At 38.3% G+C, this 17,544-nt stretch overlaps 2 protein-coding genes across 2 annotated transcripts; both read right to left on the minus strand.

Annotated features, from left to right (window-relative positions):
- Positions 1-419: 419 nt before the first annotated feature.
- Positions 420-15,210, minus strand: LOC149623673 (ionotropic receptor coreceptor Ir25a-like). Its single transcript, XM_089852855.1, has 17 exons — positions 15,062-15,210; positions 14,547-14,675; positions 14,166-14,474; positions 13,658-13,824; positions 13,540-13,593; positions 13,356-13,472; positions 13,113-13,295; positions 12,894-13,037; positions 12,680-12,802; positions 12,411-12,620; positions 12,142-12,341; positions 11,939-12,078; positions 11,579-11,828; positions 1,714-1,910; positions 1,376-1,508; positions 1,176-1,303; positions 420-1,107 (listed from the first exon to the last, which is right to left on the minus strand). Exons 1-17 carry the CDS (start codon positions 15,141-15,143, stop codon positions 941-943), a joined length of 2,733 nt encoding a protein of 910 aa, XP_089708981.1. The 5' UTR covers positions 15,144-15,210; the 3' UTR covers positions 420-940.
- Positions 3,641-7,999, minus strand: LOC149623674 (ionotropic receptor coreceptor Ir25a-like). Its single transcript, XM_089853266.1, has 11 exons — positions 7,885-7,999; positions 7,182-7,310; positions 6,782-7,090; positions 5,969-6,135; positions 5,851-5,904; positions 5,424-5,783; positions 5,209-5,352; positions 4,991-5,113; positions 4,716-4,925; positions 4,447-4,646; positions 3,641-4,383 (listed from the first exon to the last, which is right to left on the minus strand). The coding sequence occupies exons 1-11, from the start codon at positions 7,964-7,966 to the stop codon at positions 4,206-4,208; spliced, it is 1,956 nt and encodes a 651-aa protein (XP_089709392.1). The 5' UTR covers positions 7,967-7,999; the 3' UTR covers positions 3,641-4,205.
- Positions 15,211-17,544: the final 2,334 nt, after the last annotated feature.

A 17,544-nucleotide genomic window follows, 5' to 3' on the forward strand; every position in this document is an offset into this window, starting at 1 on the left:
TGCCACTCTTTGCTTAAGTATGGGTCTACTATAGAGGACTATCGACCCCATTCACGCGACACAAAAATAACGAGACTGTTGCTCCATCTAAATGGAAAAAATGTTTCCCCTCCAAACTGGAACATAATTAAAGCATGACTTAATATTATTTCCATCCAGTCGAGAAACCTTTGAGTCGGGTAACGGATAGAAATTGACATCTCGGTAGCGAATCGCTTCTGTTTCAGAGAAGTTCGCCTCTAGGAGACGCCCCTCTACCCTTTTACAACGAATTCGTGTTCGTAGCAAATATCCTTTCGACACATACTTACGAAGAGTGCTTATGTCAGTCTTTACTCTGTCGATTTTCAAGTAGCATCTTGCAAGAAAATATTGTACGATTCCAAATCCAAGGTGTACCGTTTTACATTGAAGAAGTATTTAATCTATAAAATATTAAATGGAAAAGCACTTTTAATTAAGTATAGTATGGTAATTAGACTTCTGAAGAATGTAAGGTTAAATTATACAGTAAACTAACTACTGCTCAATACGACATTTAACTTTGTGAGTTTACATACAAAACTTCTGAATGTAAAAAATTGTATACAGTTTGAGCGACTTTGATATGTGTTCGTAATTATGACATGACACTGAACAATAATACTTTTACGCGCTGCGCAATTAAGTTCATTAATATGACGGTGGGAAAGGCACGGTTTGCCTTATTTAGATATCTTATAATACTGTAAGGTATCGTCAATAATAATTTAAATGATACAAATTTGACCAGTCGATCTGCAAACTATCAATTGTGCCAAAAATTAACGTTACGTGCGACACTAGTGATTTGTGCTCTACCGAGACGAATCTCCAGAAGAAGTGTTCGTAGCTTTTGCACGTGGTGTTTTAATATTTTTCAGTTCCGTTCGAGTAATCCTGGGTCAGTCCATGAGTTTGTTTATCTGTTGGCCGGCTGTTTCCTAGTTTGCCCAGCGGATGTTGCGTAATCCTTAACCATAACGATTCGCGCATCGGAGGCCCGTTTACTTTTGAAATAGATGAATTCCCCAATCAGAGTAACTATAGCCATGATGGTTCCGCCGGCCATAACGTAGAAGATACCGCCTGTGTACACGTTGGTCAAAGGTTACCATGTTTCTACAATTGATGCGTTTGGAATTATTCTTTCATACCAATGTTTTCGTATTCAATTCCGTCATTTCTTTTCTCATAATGGTAGCATTTTTTCAAATACGGGTTGTCGTTCCACCATTTGTTTTTCAATTTCTCCAAGACCCTTTCGTTCATCAATTTCAGAATTCTAGTTTTAAAGATAATGACGTATTTACAAAGGCGACCGCGCCTAAGTCTACCTTTACATCTTCAGACTTACGCGGCTGACAACGGTTCCAGATAGGGCGATCCTTTCGGTAGTGCCAAAGCCAACGGTTTCTTACTAAATTGTTTACCAACTTCTCGCAAGTCGCAGTATATCATAGTAGCGTACTTCACTTGAGTCGCTTCGGCTAAGTAAAAATTTTTCAAAGCAACTCGCTTAGCTTTCGCTGGAAGGTCCATTAGGGCTCTTCAAATGGATTCTCCAGACACTGTCAAGCACCTTGCTTGCCCTCGCCGCAGCGAGAACGAAACTATACGGATTGACTAGCGGGGTGCTCGAGCAGCGTCTGAAGGCTCGCGGCCAGTGACAAAACTTGGCTTTAGATTCTATACCTAGAACAGCGTGTCCTTCTTTCTTTTTTGAAGCTCGAGTTTTCTTGATTCCATCTTCGAGATTAGCGTATTGAGTGGTGTCTATAATGGTCCACCAAATCTTAGTGTACGTGTCCGCGACGGGGTAGTCCCATACCGCTAACTTGGCTCGCTCGGTTTCGTTCAACGTGTCATCCAACGACATGTTTTTCCATATTCTTAAATGACGGAGTATTGAACCATAGTGTATAAAAATAGGTACACGAACCTTACTCGAAGAATCGTTCCTCAACGTCGGACATCCTTTTGAAAAAAAGGTCGGCCGTTGAGTCCTTGACGGTGGCGTATTTTATTTTGTACTGTCTGGCTAAATCCGATAACGATTCGATGGTTGAGTCTAAACGGGAAACGGTGAGAAACGCGGCGAAATTGGCGGTGTACGACGCGATAATGATGAAGCCGAAAAGCCACCAAGTCGCTGCCACGAGACGTCCAGAAAGGTTTCTTGGTGCTTCGCCTCCACCTTAACAGTACATCAAGAAACTATTAGGTGTGACGCGACTCTTCTATTTTGTTATTAGTCCCTGTCGTGTTCGTTTCTCAGCTTATTTACCAGTACAAGTAAACCTTTCCAATGAGGATATATAAGAGAGACTGGTTCTGGAAAGGGGGAGGTGAAAAAATGAGGCAGATACCGCGTGCAGGGGCGCGCAACGTCGACGCGCAAGCCGTGCGTCACGTGATCGTTGTTGGAATACTCAATCCGAGATCGTAATGCTAATCTCAATGGAGCTTAACATTACGAGGTGGATAATTTTTTGCGAGTTAGACCCAAGGTTTCGGGACCAAGGGGGCACACGTTTTAACAACCTAACTTTACAGCACTAGCAAAGGCTGAAAAGGTATAGTATCTCATTTCTCGTAGTGTAAAGTTAAGTTGAACTTTTTGTATAGGTTTTATAAAAAATATTTTTAAAGCGCGTGCTAGCTCGCGCGCCACACGCGCTATATTTTATTAAAATTTTCAATTCAAATCTCGCGCACAAATTCACCATTTTATATTCTCAAATATTCAGTTTGAAATTAAGTTTAATCGATATGGGAAATTTGGTTTTAATCGCGTAGTTCAAACGATTGTTATTATTAGACATTTTTCAACAAAAACGGGTATAAATGCGGCGTTTCTAAAAATCTCTGGTCGGAATTGTCGCGCGTCTATTGGGCTAAAGGTTAGTTACAATCATATACTTAATAATTTAATAAGTACTACGCGATTAACGTAAATAGCAACTAGGGTAGGGATGGCCTCCATTTTTCAAGATAGCAGCGGATTACAAAAATATTTCTTAATGATCATCTACTAGTTAAGGATAACGTCCCTGCGAAATTTCAACTTCCTAAGTAAAGAGGTTCGGTCCGGGCGTTAAAAGTCAGTCACGAAATAATTGTGGATGGAGCTAAAAAGGAAGTGGTAATCTTTCCGCATTCCCAAAATAGTCGGCTTTTATTGCGTCTGCATTTCCGCATTCTCCAATTGTCTGTCTGGGGAAAACCCTCCTGAAGGTGGTTCCCAACTCGTTGGTATGTAGTATCTGCACTGTTAAATCGGCATCCTTGAAGTTTGGCAAGCCTCGCAGCTGGGAAACCCCACCGCGCCGGCGCCCAGACTTCAAAGCTCAACGGTGCCGCCGCGCGTTCCCGTCCGAATACTGGGGAATCCCCGTGGAGTATATATTTTGTTGAATTGGGAAATATTGTTAGTTGACCGTAAAACCCTATATGAAGTTGATGATTTAGGCCTTCGCGTTAGAGACAAGTTTAACGGGAATTTTGCAAATAACAGTATTTTTTTTTCTTTTAATAAAAATAATAAATTTTTATCGTAATGGTGGAATTCATAAACGTCGGACGAAAAGAAATTTATTACTATTATTATATTGCGCGCAACGCCCTGCCTTTGCCTGTACTAAATAAGCGTTCTTCTTACCTGTTCCACCCTGAAAAATTAAAATGCTAAAAGCTCATTTTGTATTTGTTCGCCTTAATTATTTGACACGGATAAGTTTTTACGAGAACATATTCTATACAATTTCGTACGTGAAAATCTAAGCTCAATTATCTCGAAACTCCGCATTTATACCCGTTTTTGTCGTAAAATTTCTAATCATAACAAATGTTTGAACTGCGCGATTAAAATTAAATTTCCCATATCGATTAAACTTAATTTCAACCTGCAATACATATATTAATTTCTAGTTTCTGGCCCTTTGTGGGTTTGAAAAAGTGTCACCAAGGATTGTATACAAATGCATATTTTTAAGGACTGCGAAGCAAAACTCGGTTTGCCTAATTCAAAATTATAAACAAGTTCATGAGGCTAGAGCAAGGAGGCTTAACGTACGCTCTCTCTCGCTTTGAGGGGGTAGCGGTAACCATAGTAACAGGGGAACGGCACAGTACCGTTTTATGAACGGAGGACTACGTGCATTTTGCCTGACTCCGAACCTCTCCTCTTATACATACTCCTTTGACCATTCCTTTCTGTTCTCACCTTGCGGCGTAAGAGATGTGATGCAAAACCATAGACTTTCCTTTAAATTGAAATCTCGTTGGTCAGGGTAGTCTTCAGATTTTTCCCGGTCGTTATGAAAACTGTACGGACTCAAACGATCAAATATGAACAGCAGTATACTGAAATAAAGTTAAAATCAAATTATTTCACGCTATTCTAGGAAATATTTTGATTCTTCATACCTGGTGAAAAAGTACGCCGTCACGATACAGATCCAAACACTAGACTCAAGTACAGACAAAAACTTGAATAGAGATGTTTCCGGTTTGATGCGTTTCATCAAAATAGATATTCCAACCATGTCGTAGAAAGGAACCGTGAAATCCACGAAAAGTTCCCTTTCTGCCATTACAGTTAGAGCCCCGAGGGCTAAATCAGCGTTCTGCAAAACGAAGAATCAGAAATACTAATTAGTTTTTGTCCATAATATTATTGCAGCTCTAAGACGGACCCCATTGACAATATCGCCCATCATGCCGTTCCAAGTGATGTTACTTTTTGGTTTTTCGATCATTTTACCATGCACTTTATCCTTATTTTCAAATATACGATATTCGAAAGTCAATTTAGCCTCTTTCTTCAATAATTCGATTAGGTCAATCAAATAGCCGGTCCAAGTGACTTTACCATCTTTCACGTGCTTGTACATGAATGGTGGTTCCTAGAAAATGTCAAAAATATTCATAAAACTTTCATTTTACAGGCCCTGATCAAGCTTCCACTAACCTCAACTGTAGTCAACCGTAAAATAAGCGTTGCTTTGTGCTTCTTTACGACATCAAGCGGCCCAGTGAAAAATTCGGATGGTTTTTTAGCATCCGCTTTGTATTGCCAAACGAGCGCCATGGACTTAGCACAAAGAAAGGAAAAAATATATAGAACGGAAATTAATAAAGATTTCCTTGAAATTAGCACCTAAATTGTAGAAATTATTTCCGATTTACCTTTCTATAAACACCTTCGGAACTCAATTTTAGCTCTTCCACTTCCATTTGAATATTTTGGTGTCCATACGTTCGGCTCGATCCAGGAGGAATTTTCAGCGTGAAGTCACCGAAGGTTCCTTTTAAACTATTGGAGTTTTCTCTCTGAAATAAATTTAAATATCAAGAATAGACAGTTTGGTAAGATGTCAGTCAGTGTCCTCCATAAAACCTACAGCCTCCAACCATGTTCGAAGTTTGACCTCAGCCCTCTGGGCCACCATTTCTTCAGTCAAGGCTATATCCTCGCTACATTCGGGATAGGTCCAATCCGCGGGCCACGAGCCTTCTTTTCCAACATTTTCCAAAAGATAAGCTCGAAGAATCTTTGCCAGATCGTAGTAAAAGGCCGAACCAATCTGTTTAAAAAATATATTTTTAACGTGGCTGACTTGAACCATGGGCCTTTCACGAAATACCACCGAATTCGATGTAAACAGAGCCAATTTTTTTTCCATTTCTGAATCTACAGCTTTCGGTTTGAAATTCACCACCGAGAATTCTTCCTTTGTAACGAGTGTCAAATCACCATAGTCCTGGAAAACAATTTATGGTTTAAAAATTATTTCTTTACATTATTGCGGGCAACATTTGTAAAGTTACCTTTGAGATTGTGTACCAAGCATACTGTTTACCGACAAAATCTTTTTTCGCAGCCTTAAAGTAGTTTATATTATAAATTATTGAGGAAATATTATTAATGTTAATTAAAAAAACTTGCCCGTTCCAGTACTGTGGACATTTGTGGATCGGTACCATACAGAAAAATATTTCCCACATCTGAAACCCCAATTTTCTCAACGTCCGCTTTCAAGTCAGAACCCACAGGTACCATTGCCACGGAAGAAGGTATATTATCGAAAAGTAGACCAACTTTGTTGGTGAAGGCTTAGTTAAAATAGAGCAAAAGTTAAAACATTTATGGTTTCACATAGAGTTCCTACAGCTAAACCGATTTAATTCTTGCTTGCTTTTCTTGGTGGTATTGCGAGTAAAAAGCAAGCCGAATAAAGTATTAATTGATGATAAAATTTGTAAGACATTAAAAAAGAAAAACCATAATTAAAAAGTAAGTCTAATGACGTAATTGGTGTAATATAGAGTATACAGGCAAATTGTTTATCGTATAGGCGTTTGGATGCTTCAGAAACTTATCTGGCTACCGTTTTACAAGACGGCCGAGAATTTTGGAAGCCTTCTTAGCGACCATACTGTACTTTGGTGGAAGCCCTGCCATTGGGAAGCTATAGAAACCCTAGCCGATCGCCGAGTAAATCATAACCAGAACGATGATAATGGAGTATAAGTCAATATTACTTTCTGTGAACTGCGAACACGGTCATGATATTGCAAACACTTTCGCTCCAATTTGCCAACAGTCACAGACACACACACAGAAACGTCCAGTGTAATAGCTCTCCGTGACGTCATTGTCACTCGGAGAGGTAACTACATTCAGTATCGTATTTGAAGGGGTTCCGGAGATACATTGGTCAGTCCGTTAGTGACTGATAATGGCTTATTTACTACTTACGAACGGATTGATCATAGACAACACCGATTTTCTGGGCGCGGATGACGTCAGCGACGCTCTTGACTACGTTGCTGATGACCAAATCGGGAGGTATAAACTTGACCAGGTACTCTTTCTCGGCGTCGGTCAGGGGTGCTCCGGGCCACGGGAAAATGGTCGGTGTTAAACTGACCGTCGGTGCGCCCATTTTTCTCAAAACTGATTTAACTATATCGCTTTTCTTGTCCGTCAATTTCGGTCCAATCGTTTCCCTGGAAACGTCGATCACCAAATGCGGTTTCCGTTCCTCCGAGAAAATTTCCGAGCATACTAAACAACGATAAAATTAGACCACAGATTATTTTGCGCGCAGCGACGTGTTCTTCTTGGGCAGGCTTGCTCGGATTACGCAAAAACTTACCACTCATTTCACTGAGTTTTTTCGACGAGATCGAAATCACTTCAAATTTGAGTTCCTCTTCCGACCCCGATTGAATTCCAGCTCTGAGGGCTGTTTTTGCGATAGAATCATCAGACTCTCCTATAAAAACTGGAATAGAAACAATCTTTAAGTAACGTACCCCAACAATACAAAACACTCGGTTAATGGCAGTTTAGGGTGTGGCTGTATCCATTTAACATTGGTTATAATTTACACTTTCTCAATATCGATTTTATTTTGACACTATCCCCTTGTAGAAAATTCTCACTTTCTGTTAAATCTATTAACCTTTGCTAAAAGGCAACACGAGGTCGCCATCTTAGAATTTCAATAACATTTCAGGTAACATCTTGTTGTATTCATAGCTAAAAATGTATGATGGGTCTATCTATAGAGCTAAGGAAAGACTGTTGAACTGGAACTAACAAATTGGTTTGAATTTAAGAAAAATAAGTTAAAATATTGTCTTGAATTGCTTTCTTGGCGCAAATAAAAAGCAATAGAATTCAGTCTTGAAGTTAACAATAATTTAACATAATTGTTGTCTTGTAACTAACAACAAGGAAACCATTTTTGTGTTGTAGCTAACGAACGGGTAAGGTTTGGATCGATAAGAAGCGCAACAAAAAAATTCGCTTCTCAAAAAAGTCGCGTTCACTAACAAATATATGAAAGTACTTACCAACGCTAATTGGTTCCGAAAGAGTTGTTGTGATGTAAAAAGCGAAGACACATATGGAAACCCATACCGACAAACGCCCCATGATCCTAATAAACAAATTAATTCATGCTTTAAAATTTAAGTGTCTAAAATTGGAGATTTAACCAAAACCGCAATGGTTTTCAAATGGCACTTTTTTTTCACTGAAATAACTGCATTACGAAAAAAAGGTTCAAAATGTTTCTTTATAGTTTTACTCCAACCAAAATTAAAGGACGCTTTTCGATCTAGTTATTTAAAGAACGCAATTTTGTCCTTTGGTATTTAAATTAAGTACATCCACTGTGGGGTGTTAACTAATTTTCACCTCAGGGTTCTGTAATTAAACACGTAATAATAATGCTTACCTATATAATTCAAGTTCGAAATTATTAGGCTAGATTAGGCATTTTAAATCGACGACGATGTACTGGCCTTTCTCAGGAGCGAAGTTTTAAACCAAGTCGACGACGTCCTTCGCGCCAATAACTCAACTCGCTATCTAAACCAACACAAAAACGCTAGCGAAGCAACGTTAAAACGAGAAACGGTGTTAAAATTAGAATTTACAGCTTGGCAATTAAAAATTTATTTCTGACGAAAAACGCTTATTTGAAATATTAATTGAGGGACAGTACGAGGATGCGGGAGAACATGCAAGACGAAATTCAAATCGATGTATAGTTGCGCCATAACGCGTTTGTACCTGCTATAAATTTTAAAACAGCTTTTATATAAATGTAGTTCAAAGAATATTGTAGTATAGAAAAGTTTTTGGCTAATATGACTTCAACGGTGGATCAAAAACTTTGAATTTTTTACTATGCTGGAAATAACAGTATAATTATGAGCATAAGTTCACAAAATATGTTTCATGAGTTTGTCACTTATTACTGAGAGCTTGTCATGAAGTGACGTTGGTCAAAAGTCATAGATTCTCGTAAAGCCCCGCCTGGTCCGACGCTGTTAAAGCCTTAGAACAGACTAAATTCTAGGAAGATGGACTGCAAAACCGAGTGTAGTCAGTTCCTGCGTCGTTCTCGAGTCGAACTAGCTCTCAGTAAGTCTCTACCATTACGAAGTATAGTAGTGTCATACTTATGGAACATATCTTATAAACTTATGTTATTCGGAACTAGCTAAGCTATTCGACGTTGCCCGTTTCTTGTAATGGAGTCTTTGGACCAATTTTTTTAGAAACGTTTTTTTTTACAATTTTCAATTTCAATCAAACGATGCGTAAATCTAAAATGTTACTGGTCTACAATATGACGTTCTTTATAGGCGTAATGGTCAGGGGTGCCCCGTTGTCCCAACCTTGAGAAGAACTCAACCAAATAACGTCTAATGACCCTTCCCTTAGGGTTACACGTTCCAAGCTTCGATTTATAAAATGGTATCGTTATAGTGTTTAATTGCGGGAAATTTCTATAGAACAAGGCTTAGAAGAGAATTTTCCGTCAGAAATCGCTATCCTTCGAGTTAAGTTCTCTCTATAATCAAAAACCACCATGTCGAGATTCGTGGAAAATGTTGTCACAGTAGTGGTGTGTTTTGATTTTATATGATCATAATCCAAGTCAATATAAAAAAATCATCAATAAATATTGTTTCCAATGATAATATCAGCTGAATATTTCTACGAAGTGCGCAAAACCCTGAAAATCGCGTATATTTGTTATTTATATTGTTTGCGTAAATCTTTAATGACACTCTTTGCTTAAGTATGGGTCTACTATAGAGGACTATCGACCCCATTCACGCGACACAAAAATGACGGGCTTTTGCTCCATCTACATGGAAAAAATGTTTCCCCTCCAAACTGGAACATAATTAAAGCGTGACTTTATACGATTTCCATCCAGTATAGAAAACTTTGAGTCTGGTAACGGACGGGTAGAGATTCACATCTCGATAGCGAATCGCTTCTGTTTCAGAGAAGTTCACCTCTAGGAGACGCCCCTCTACCCTTTTACAACGGATTCGCGTTCGTAGCAAATATCCTTTCGACGCATACTTACGAAGAATGCTTATGTTAGTCTTTACTCCCTGTCTATTTTCAAGTAGCATCTTCCAAGAAAATATTGTACGATTCCAAAACCAAGGTGTACCGTTTTACATTGAAGAAGTAATTAATCTAAAAAAATATTAAATTGAAAAGCACTTTAAATTAAGTATAGTATGGTAATTAGACTTCTGCGGAATGTAAGGTTAAATTATACAGTAAACTAACTACTGCTCAATACGACATTTAACTTTGTGAGTTTACATACAAAACTTCTGAATGTAAAAAATTGTATACAGTTTGAGCGACTTTGATATGTGTTCGTAATTATGACATGACACTGAACAATAATACTTTTACGCGCTGCGCAATTAAGTTCATTAATATGACGGTGGGAAAGGCACGGTTTGCCTTATTTAGATATCTTATAATACTGTAAGGTATCGTCAATAATAATTTAAATGATACAAATTTGACCAGTCGATCTGCAAACTATCAATTGTGCCAAAAATTAACGTTACGTGCGACACTAGTGATAGAGCTCAACGGAGACAATTCTCCAGAAGATGTGTTCGTAGCTTTTGCACGTGGTGTTTTAATATTTTTCAGTTCCGTTCGAGTAATCCTGGGTCAGTCCATGAGTTTGTTTATCTGTTGGCCGGCTGTTTCCTAGTTTGCCCAGCGGATGTTGCGTAATCCTTAACCATAACGATTCGCGCATCGGAGGCCCGTTTACTTTTGAAATAGATGAATTCCCCAATCAGAGTAACTATAGCCATGATGGTTCCGCCGGCCATAACGTAGAAGATACCGCCTGTGTACACGTTGGTCAAAGGTTACCATGTTTCTACAATTGATGCGTTTGGAATTATTCTTTCATACCAATGTTTTCGTATTCAATTCCGTCATTTCTTTTCTCATAATGGTAGCATTTTTTCAAATACGGGTTGTCGTTCCACCATTTGTTTTTCAATTTCTCCAAGACCCTTTCGTTCATCAATTTCAGAATTCTAGTTTTAAAGATAATGACGTATTTACAAAGGCGACCGCGCCTAAGTCTACCTTTACATCTTCAGACTTACGCGGCTGACAACGGTTCCAGATAGGGCGATCCTTTCGGTAATGCCAAAGCCAATGGTCTCTTACTAAATTGTTTACCAACTTCTCGCAAGTCGCAGTATATCATAGTAGCGTACTTCACTTGAGTCGCTTCGGCTAAGTAAAAATTTTTCAAAGCAACTCGCTTAGCTTTCGCTGGAAGGTCCATTAGGGGCTCTCCAAATGGATTCTCCAGACACTGTCAAGCACCTTACTTGCCCTCGCCGCAGCGAGAACGAAACTACGGATTGACTAGCGGGGTGCTCGAGCAGCGTCTGAAGAATCGCGGCCAGTGACAAAACTTGGCTTTAGATTCTATACCTAGAACAGCGTGTCCTTCTTTCTTTTTTGAAGCTCGAGTTTTCTTGATTCCATCTTCGAGATTAGCGTATTGTACGGTTTCTTTAATGGTCCACCAAATCTTAGTATACGTGTCCGCGACGGGGTAGTCCCATACCGCTAACTTGGCTCGCTCGGTTTCGTTCAACGTGTCATCCAACGACATGTTTTTCCATATCCTTAAATGACGGAGTATTGAACCATAGTGTATAAAAATAGGTACACGAACCTTACTCGTAGAATCGTTCCTCAACGCTGGCCATCCTTTGGAAAAAAAGGTCGGCCGTTGAGTCCTTGACGGTGGCGTATTTTATTTTGTACTGTCTGGCTAAATCCGATAACGATTCGATGGTTGAATCTAAACGGGAAACGGTGAGAAACGCGGCCAAATTGGCGGTGTACGAGGCGATAATGATGAAGCCGAAAAGCCACCAAGTCGCTGCCACGAGACGTCCAGAAAAGTTTCGCGGTGCTTCGCCTCCACCTTAAAAGTACATCAAGAACCCATTACTATGATGTTATTAGTCCCTGTCACTCCGTTTCTCAGCGTATTTACCAGTACAAGTAAACCGTTCCATTCCTTAATGTTCTTACCTTGCGGCGTGAGAGATGTGATGCAAAACCAAAGACTCTCCTTCAAATTGAAATCTCGTTGGTCAGGATCGTCTTTATATTTTTCCCGGTTGTTATGAAAACTGTACGGACTCAAGCGATCAAATATGTACAGCAATATACTGAAAGAAAGTTAAAATCAAATTATTTCACGCTATTTTAGGAAATATTTTGATTTTTCATACCTGGTGAAAAAGTACGCCGTCACGATACAGATCCAAACACTAGACTCAAGTACAGACAAAAACTTGAATAGAGATGTTTCCGGTTTGATGCGTTTCATCAAAATAGATATTCCAACCATGTCGTAGAAAGGAACCGTGAAATCCACGAAAAGTTCCCTTTCTGCCATTACAGTTAGAGCCCCGAGGGCTAAATCAGCGTTCTGCAAAACGAAGAATCAGAAATACTAATTAGTTTTTGTCCATAATATTATTGCAGCTCTAAGACGGACCCCATTGACAATATCGCCCATCATGCCGTTCCAAGTGATGTTACTATTTGGTTTTTCGATCATTTTACCATGCAGTTTATCCTTATTTTCAAATATACGATATTCGAAAGTCAAGTTAGCCTCTTTCTTCAATAATTCGATTAGGTCAATCAAATAGCCGGTCCAAGTGACTTTACCATCTTTCACGTGCTTGTACATGAATGGTGGTTCCTAGAAAATGTCAAAAATATTTATAAAACTTTCATTTTACAGGCCCTGCTTCCACTAACCTCAACTGTAGTCAACCGTAAAATAAGCGTTGCTTTGTGCTTTTTTACGACATCAAGCGGCCCAATGAAAAATTCTGATGGGTTTTTAGCATCCGCTTTGTATTGCCAAACGAGCGCCATGGACTTAGCACAAAGAAAGGAAAAATATATTAAACGGAAATTAATAAACATATCCTTGAAATTAGCACCTAAATTGTAGAAATTTCCGACTTACCTTTCTATAAATACCTTCGGAACTAAATTTTAGCTCTTCCACTTCCATTTGAATATTTTGGTGTCCAAACGTTCGGCTCGACCCAGGTGGAATTTTCATCGTGAAGTCACCGAAGGTTCCTTTTAAATTGTTGGAGTTTTCTCCCTGAAAGAAATTTAAACATCAAGAACAAACAGTTTGGTAAGATGACAGTCAGTCAGTGTCCTCGATAAAACCTACCGTCTCCAACCACGTTCGAAGTTTGACCTCAGCTCTCTGGGCCACCATTTCTTCAGTCAAGGCTATATCCTCGCTACACTCGGGATAGGTCCAATCCGCGGGCCACGAGCCTTCTTTTCCAACATTTTCCAAAAGATAAGCTCGAAGAATCTTTGCCAGATCGTAGTAAAAGGCCGAATCAATCTGTTTAAAAAATATATTTTTAACTTGGCTGACTTGGACCATGGACCTTTCACGAATTACCACCGAATTCGATGTAAACAGAGCCAATTTTTTTTCCATTTCTGAATCTACAGCTTTCGGTTTGAAATTCACCACCGAGAATTCTTGGTTTGTAACGAGTTTCAAATCTTCATAATTCTGAAAAACAATTTATCGTTTAAAAATAATTTCTTTACATTATTGCGGGCACTATTTGAAAAGTTACCTTTGAGATTGTGTACCAAGCATACTGTTTACCGACAAAATCTTTTTTCGAAGCCTTAAAGTGGTTTATATTATAAATTATTGAGGAAATATTATTAATGTTCATTAAAAAAACTTGCCCGTTCCAGTACTGAGGACATTTGTGTATTGGTACCAAACAGAAAAATATTTCCTACATCTGAAACCCCAATTTTCTCAACGTCCGCTTTCATGTCAGAACCCACAGGTACCATTGCCACGGAAGAAGGTATATTATCGAAAAGTAGACCGACTTTGTTGGTGAAAGCTTAGTTAAAATAGAGAAAAACATAAATGATGGATTCACAAAGCGTATAATCAGTAATACTTATACATTTAACATTACATAATAATACATTAAACATTATACGAATGGTTACCAAAAAATAAAAACTACGTAATTTAAATTTTTATAGCCGTATTCGAGTGAGGAAGTTTTAGTACGCAAACTCACCACCATTTTTCAAGATGGCCACGGAATTTAAAAGCTTTGTTGCACTTAATATTTACAACTTCAAACAAAACTAGATTCAGTATCGTAGTTGAAGGGGTTCCGGTGATACATTGGTCAGTCCGTTAGTGAACGATAATGGCTTATCTACTACTTACGAACGGATTTATCATAAACAACACCAATTTTCTGGGCGCGGATGACGTCAGCGACGCTCTTGACTACGTTGCTGATGACCAAATCGGGAGGTATAAACTTGACCAGGTACTCTTTCTCGGCGTCGGTCAGGGGTGCTCCGGGCCAGGGGAAAATGGTCGGTGTTAAACTGACCGTCGGTGCGCCCATTTTTCTCAGAACGGATTTAACTAACTCGCTTTTCTTGTCCCTCAATTTCGGTCCAATCGTTTCCTTGGAAACGTCGATCACCAAATGCGGTTTCCGTTCCTCGCTAAAAATTTCCGAGCATACTAAACAACGATAAAATTAGACCACAGATAATTCTTCTTGGGCAGGCTTGCGCGGATTACGCAGAAATTTACCGCTCATTTCACTGAGTTTTTTCGACGAGATCGAAATCACTTCAAATTTGAATTCATCTTCCGACCCCGATTGAATTCCGGCTCTGAGGGCTGTTTTTGCAATAGAATCATCAGACTCTCCTATAAAAACTGGAGTAGAAACAATCCTTGAGTCGCGGACCCCAAGTAATACAAAACACTCGGATAATGGCGGTCTAGGGTGTGGCTGTATCCATTTAACAATGGTTTTAACTTACACTTCCTCAATATCGATTAAATTTTGACACTATTCCTTTGACGAAAAATGCTACTTACTATCTCCCTTTCTGTTAATTCCATAACCCTATACTAAAAGATAATTTAACAGTTGCCTAATTTTGCCAGAAATTGCGTAATATTTGGATCAAAAAGTTACCTTAATGGTTCAAATAACATAATTTTTGTTCTAGTTAACAAACAGGTAACTTTTGGGACAATAAGAAAAACGCCTTCTCAAAAACATCCGGGTGAACTAACAAATATACAAATTTACTTACCAACGTTAATTGGATCCGAAAGAGCCGTGGTGATGTAAAAAGCGAAGGTACAGATGGAAACCCATACCGACAATCGCCTCATGGTCCTAATAAACAAATTAATTCACGCCTTAAAACTATGTATAACTGATGACAAAACTGAAATGACATATTTAGTTTCAAAATCTTTATAAATTTTAGCGTTTTGAGCAAAATTAACAAAAGCTTTTCGATTTAAAATTTTTTTTTTCTCCCAGTGCATTTTATGGTTTTTAAATTAAACCCATAATGGGTACACAAGTAATTAATTATTTACCTAGACAACTCGATCAAGTTCGAACACACTAGAACAAGGCGAAATTGTTCATTTTAAATAGATGATGTTCAGTTCTAAACTGCTATTAAAAGTATACTGGACTTGTCAAAAAAGGAGAAACTTTCGACCGAGTGGACGGTGTCCTTCGCTCAAATAAGTCAACTACTTCCTATCCCTCAACAAACTACATAAACGCACGCGAAACACGGTTAAAACGAGTAAACGGTGCCGAAATTAACATTTTCAGCCAGGCAATCAAACTCACACGACCGAAGGAAGACACTTAGCTGAAATTAACTGAGTGACAGTACGAAAACAAAGATTTGAAAGTGTACCACGTATTCCCAGGGGATGTGACTGTGAGAGAGAACGTACAAGACGAGAGACTAAAATCGATGTAAGCACTTTGTACCTGCTATAAATTTGAGAACAGCGATATACAAAAGTACTTAATAACTTATAGCATAAGTTTATAGGATAAGTTCCATAAGTATGACACTACCTATACTTCGTAATGCTACAGACTTACTGGGAGCTAGTTCGAGGGAGAACGACAAGCGAGAATTGACTATACTCGATTAATTTTACAGTCCATCTTCCTTTAGACTGTCGCTTTACGATAACCTATGACGTTTCAATTACTTCACTTCATGATAATTTCTCAGTAACCAGTGACAAACTTATGGAAGATACCTTATGAACTTATGATTATAGCATAGTATAATGATTAGTGATAGAGTCCTTTTGATTTAGGAACAACTTTAGGCTAGAATATACGAATATGACGTTATTGGTAGATTAGAAACTTTATATTTTTACATGTTGGAGATTAACGTATCGGCCTGGAAAGAATAGTTCAATTAGGGACGTATGCTTAATTTATGGCGTATTAATTATGTGTTATAACATTTAATAAGGAGAAATTGCTGTAGGACTTCGCTAAGTGAAACGTGCCAAGTTAAAAATATGTTTTCTTGAGTTCAAATATTTTTTTTATGTGTTAATAAGAAAACCTTTAAGAAATGTTTTTTTTTTTTTCATAGTACCAAGATTGTAAAAATATTACTGAACACATTTGACCTAAAAGACGAAGCCCAAAAGGCGGGAAACCATATACAGGGTGTTCTAGAAAGGGTAATTATAGGACCAAAGTACTGTTGGTTTTATGGGCCATTTTGAGTTGAAAATGTTCCATGACATTTTACTCTAATTGCCACCGTTTACAATTAAGCTACGACTAGAGTGTTTTACGGATCACCCCTTAGCATTGTCTGTTCAGTCTCCTACTAAATTTAAGGGTTCTTCCTATGTTCATAACTTGTATAAGATGGCCCTAGCTTAGGGTAAAATGTCATAGAACATTTTCGACTCAAAATGACCCCATAGAACCCACGATACCTCAGTCCTATAGCACGTTTTTTGGGAAACCCCTGTATTTATACATATATATTCCTTTGTTATTTTTACTGTTTCTGTAAACCTTCAAATGGCACGATTAACAGCAGGGCCATAATAAAACGGGAATATGAAGTTTCGTATTTAAATGACATTCTAAATCCTCTACATATGTAAAACAAGTCATATTCCGTTTGCAGGATTGACGCGTCAATATGGTTGTCTTGACGACGACGAAGGCCGTTTTTGAAAACGAAGAAGCTAATCAACATAAACGACTTCATTTTAAACAGCTTCCATTATATACTTTGCCGATGCCAAATTAAAAGTATATATTTGTTCTGAACCTCCGAAATATACGTCTGTACTAGATTCGTTTGAGAAACAAAATATAAAAGGCGTTTTGCGAAAAACAGAGGGTTGGGAGTTTACTAAAGTGTCAATACAACGGACCGCGTGTAGGCAATAAAAGTTTGAAATTGCACTTAACAGGGTTCATATGAAATTTTCAAAACCAAATTGCTCTATATTTTTTAGGTTTTAAAGAGTACGTACGTCTTTATAAATTTCCAGGAGCTGTACCATATTGCGTTGGTCCTTTTAATCTGAAACAGCAGGGTTCTCAATGAAATTAATTGACGGGCTGAAGAAATGCATAATTTTATGAGCACATCCATTTTCCTATAACTATAAATTCGGTTATAGGTCCTGCTAAAGTTTATTTCAGCCATGTCTAGGGATTTTAACCAATAGTAATTTCCCCTTAGTTTTCAAGATTATGTTTTTACCTGAT

This window comes from Phalangium opilio, unplaced genomic scaffold (genome assembly GCF_054372755.1).
Source record: "Phalangium opilio isolate 3A_F unplaced genomic scaffold, DU_Popi_V2 ptg000113l_1, whole genome shotgun sequence".
NCBI classification, from domain to species: Eukaryota; Metazoa; Arthropoda; class Arachnida; order Opiliones; family Phalangiidae; genus Phalangium; species Phalangium opilio.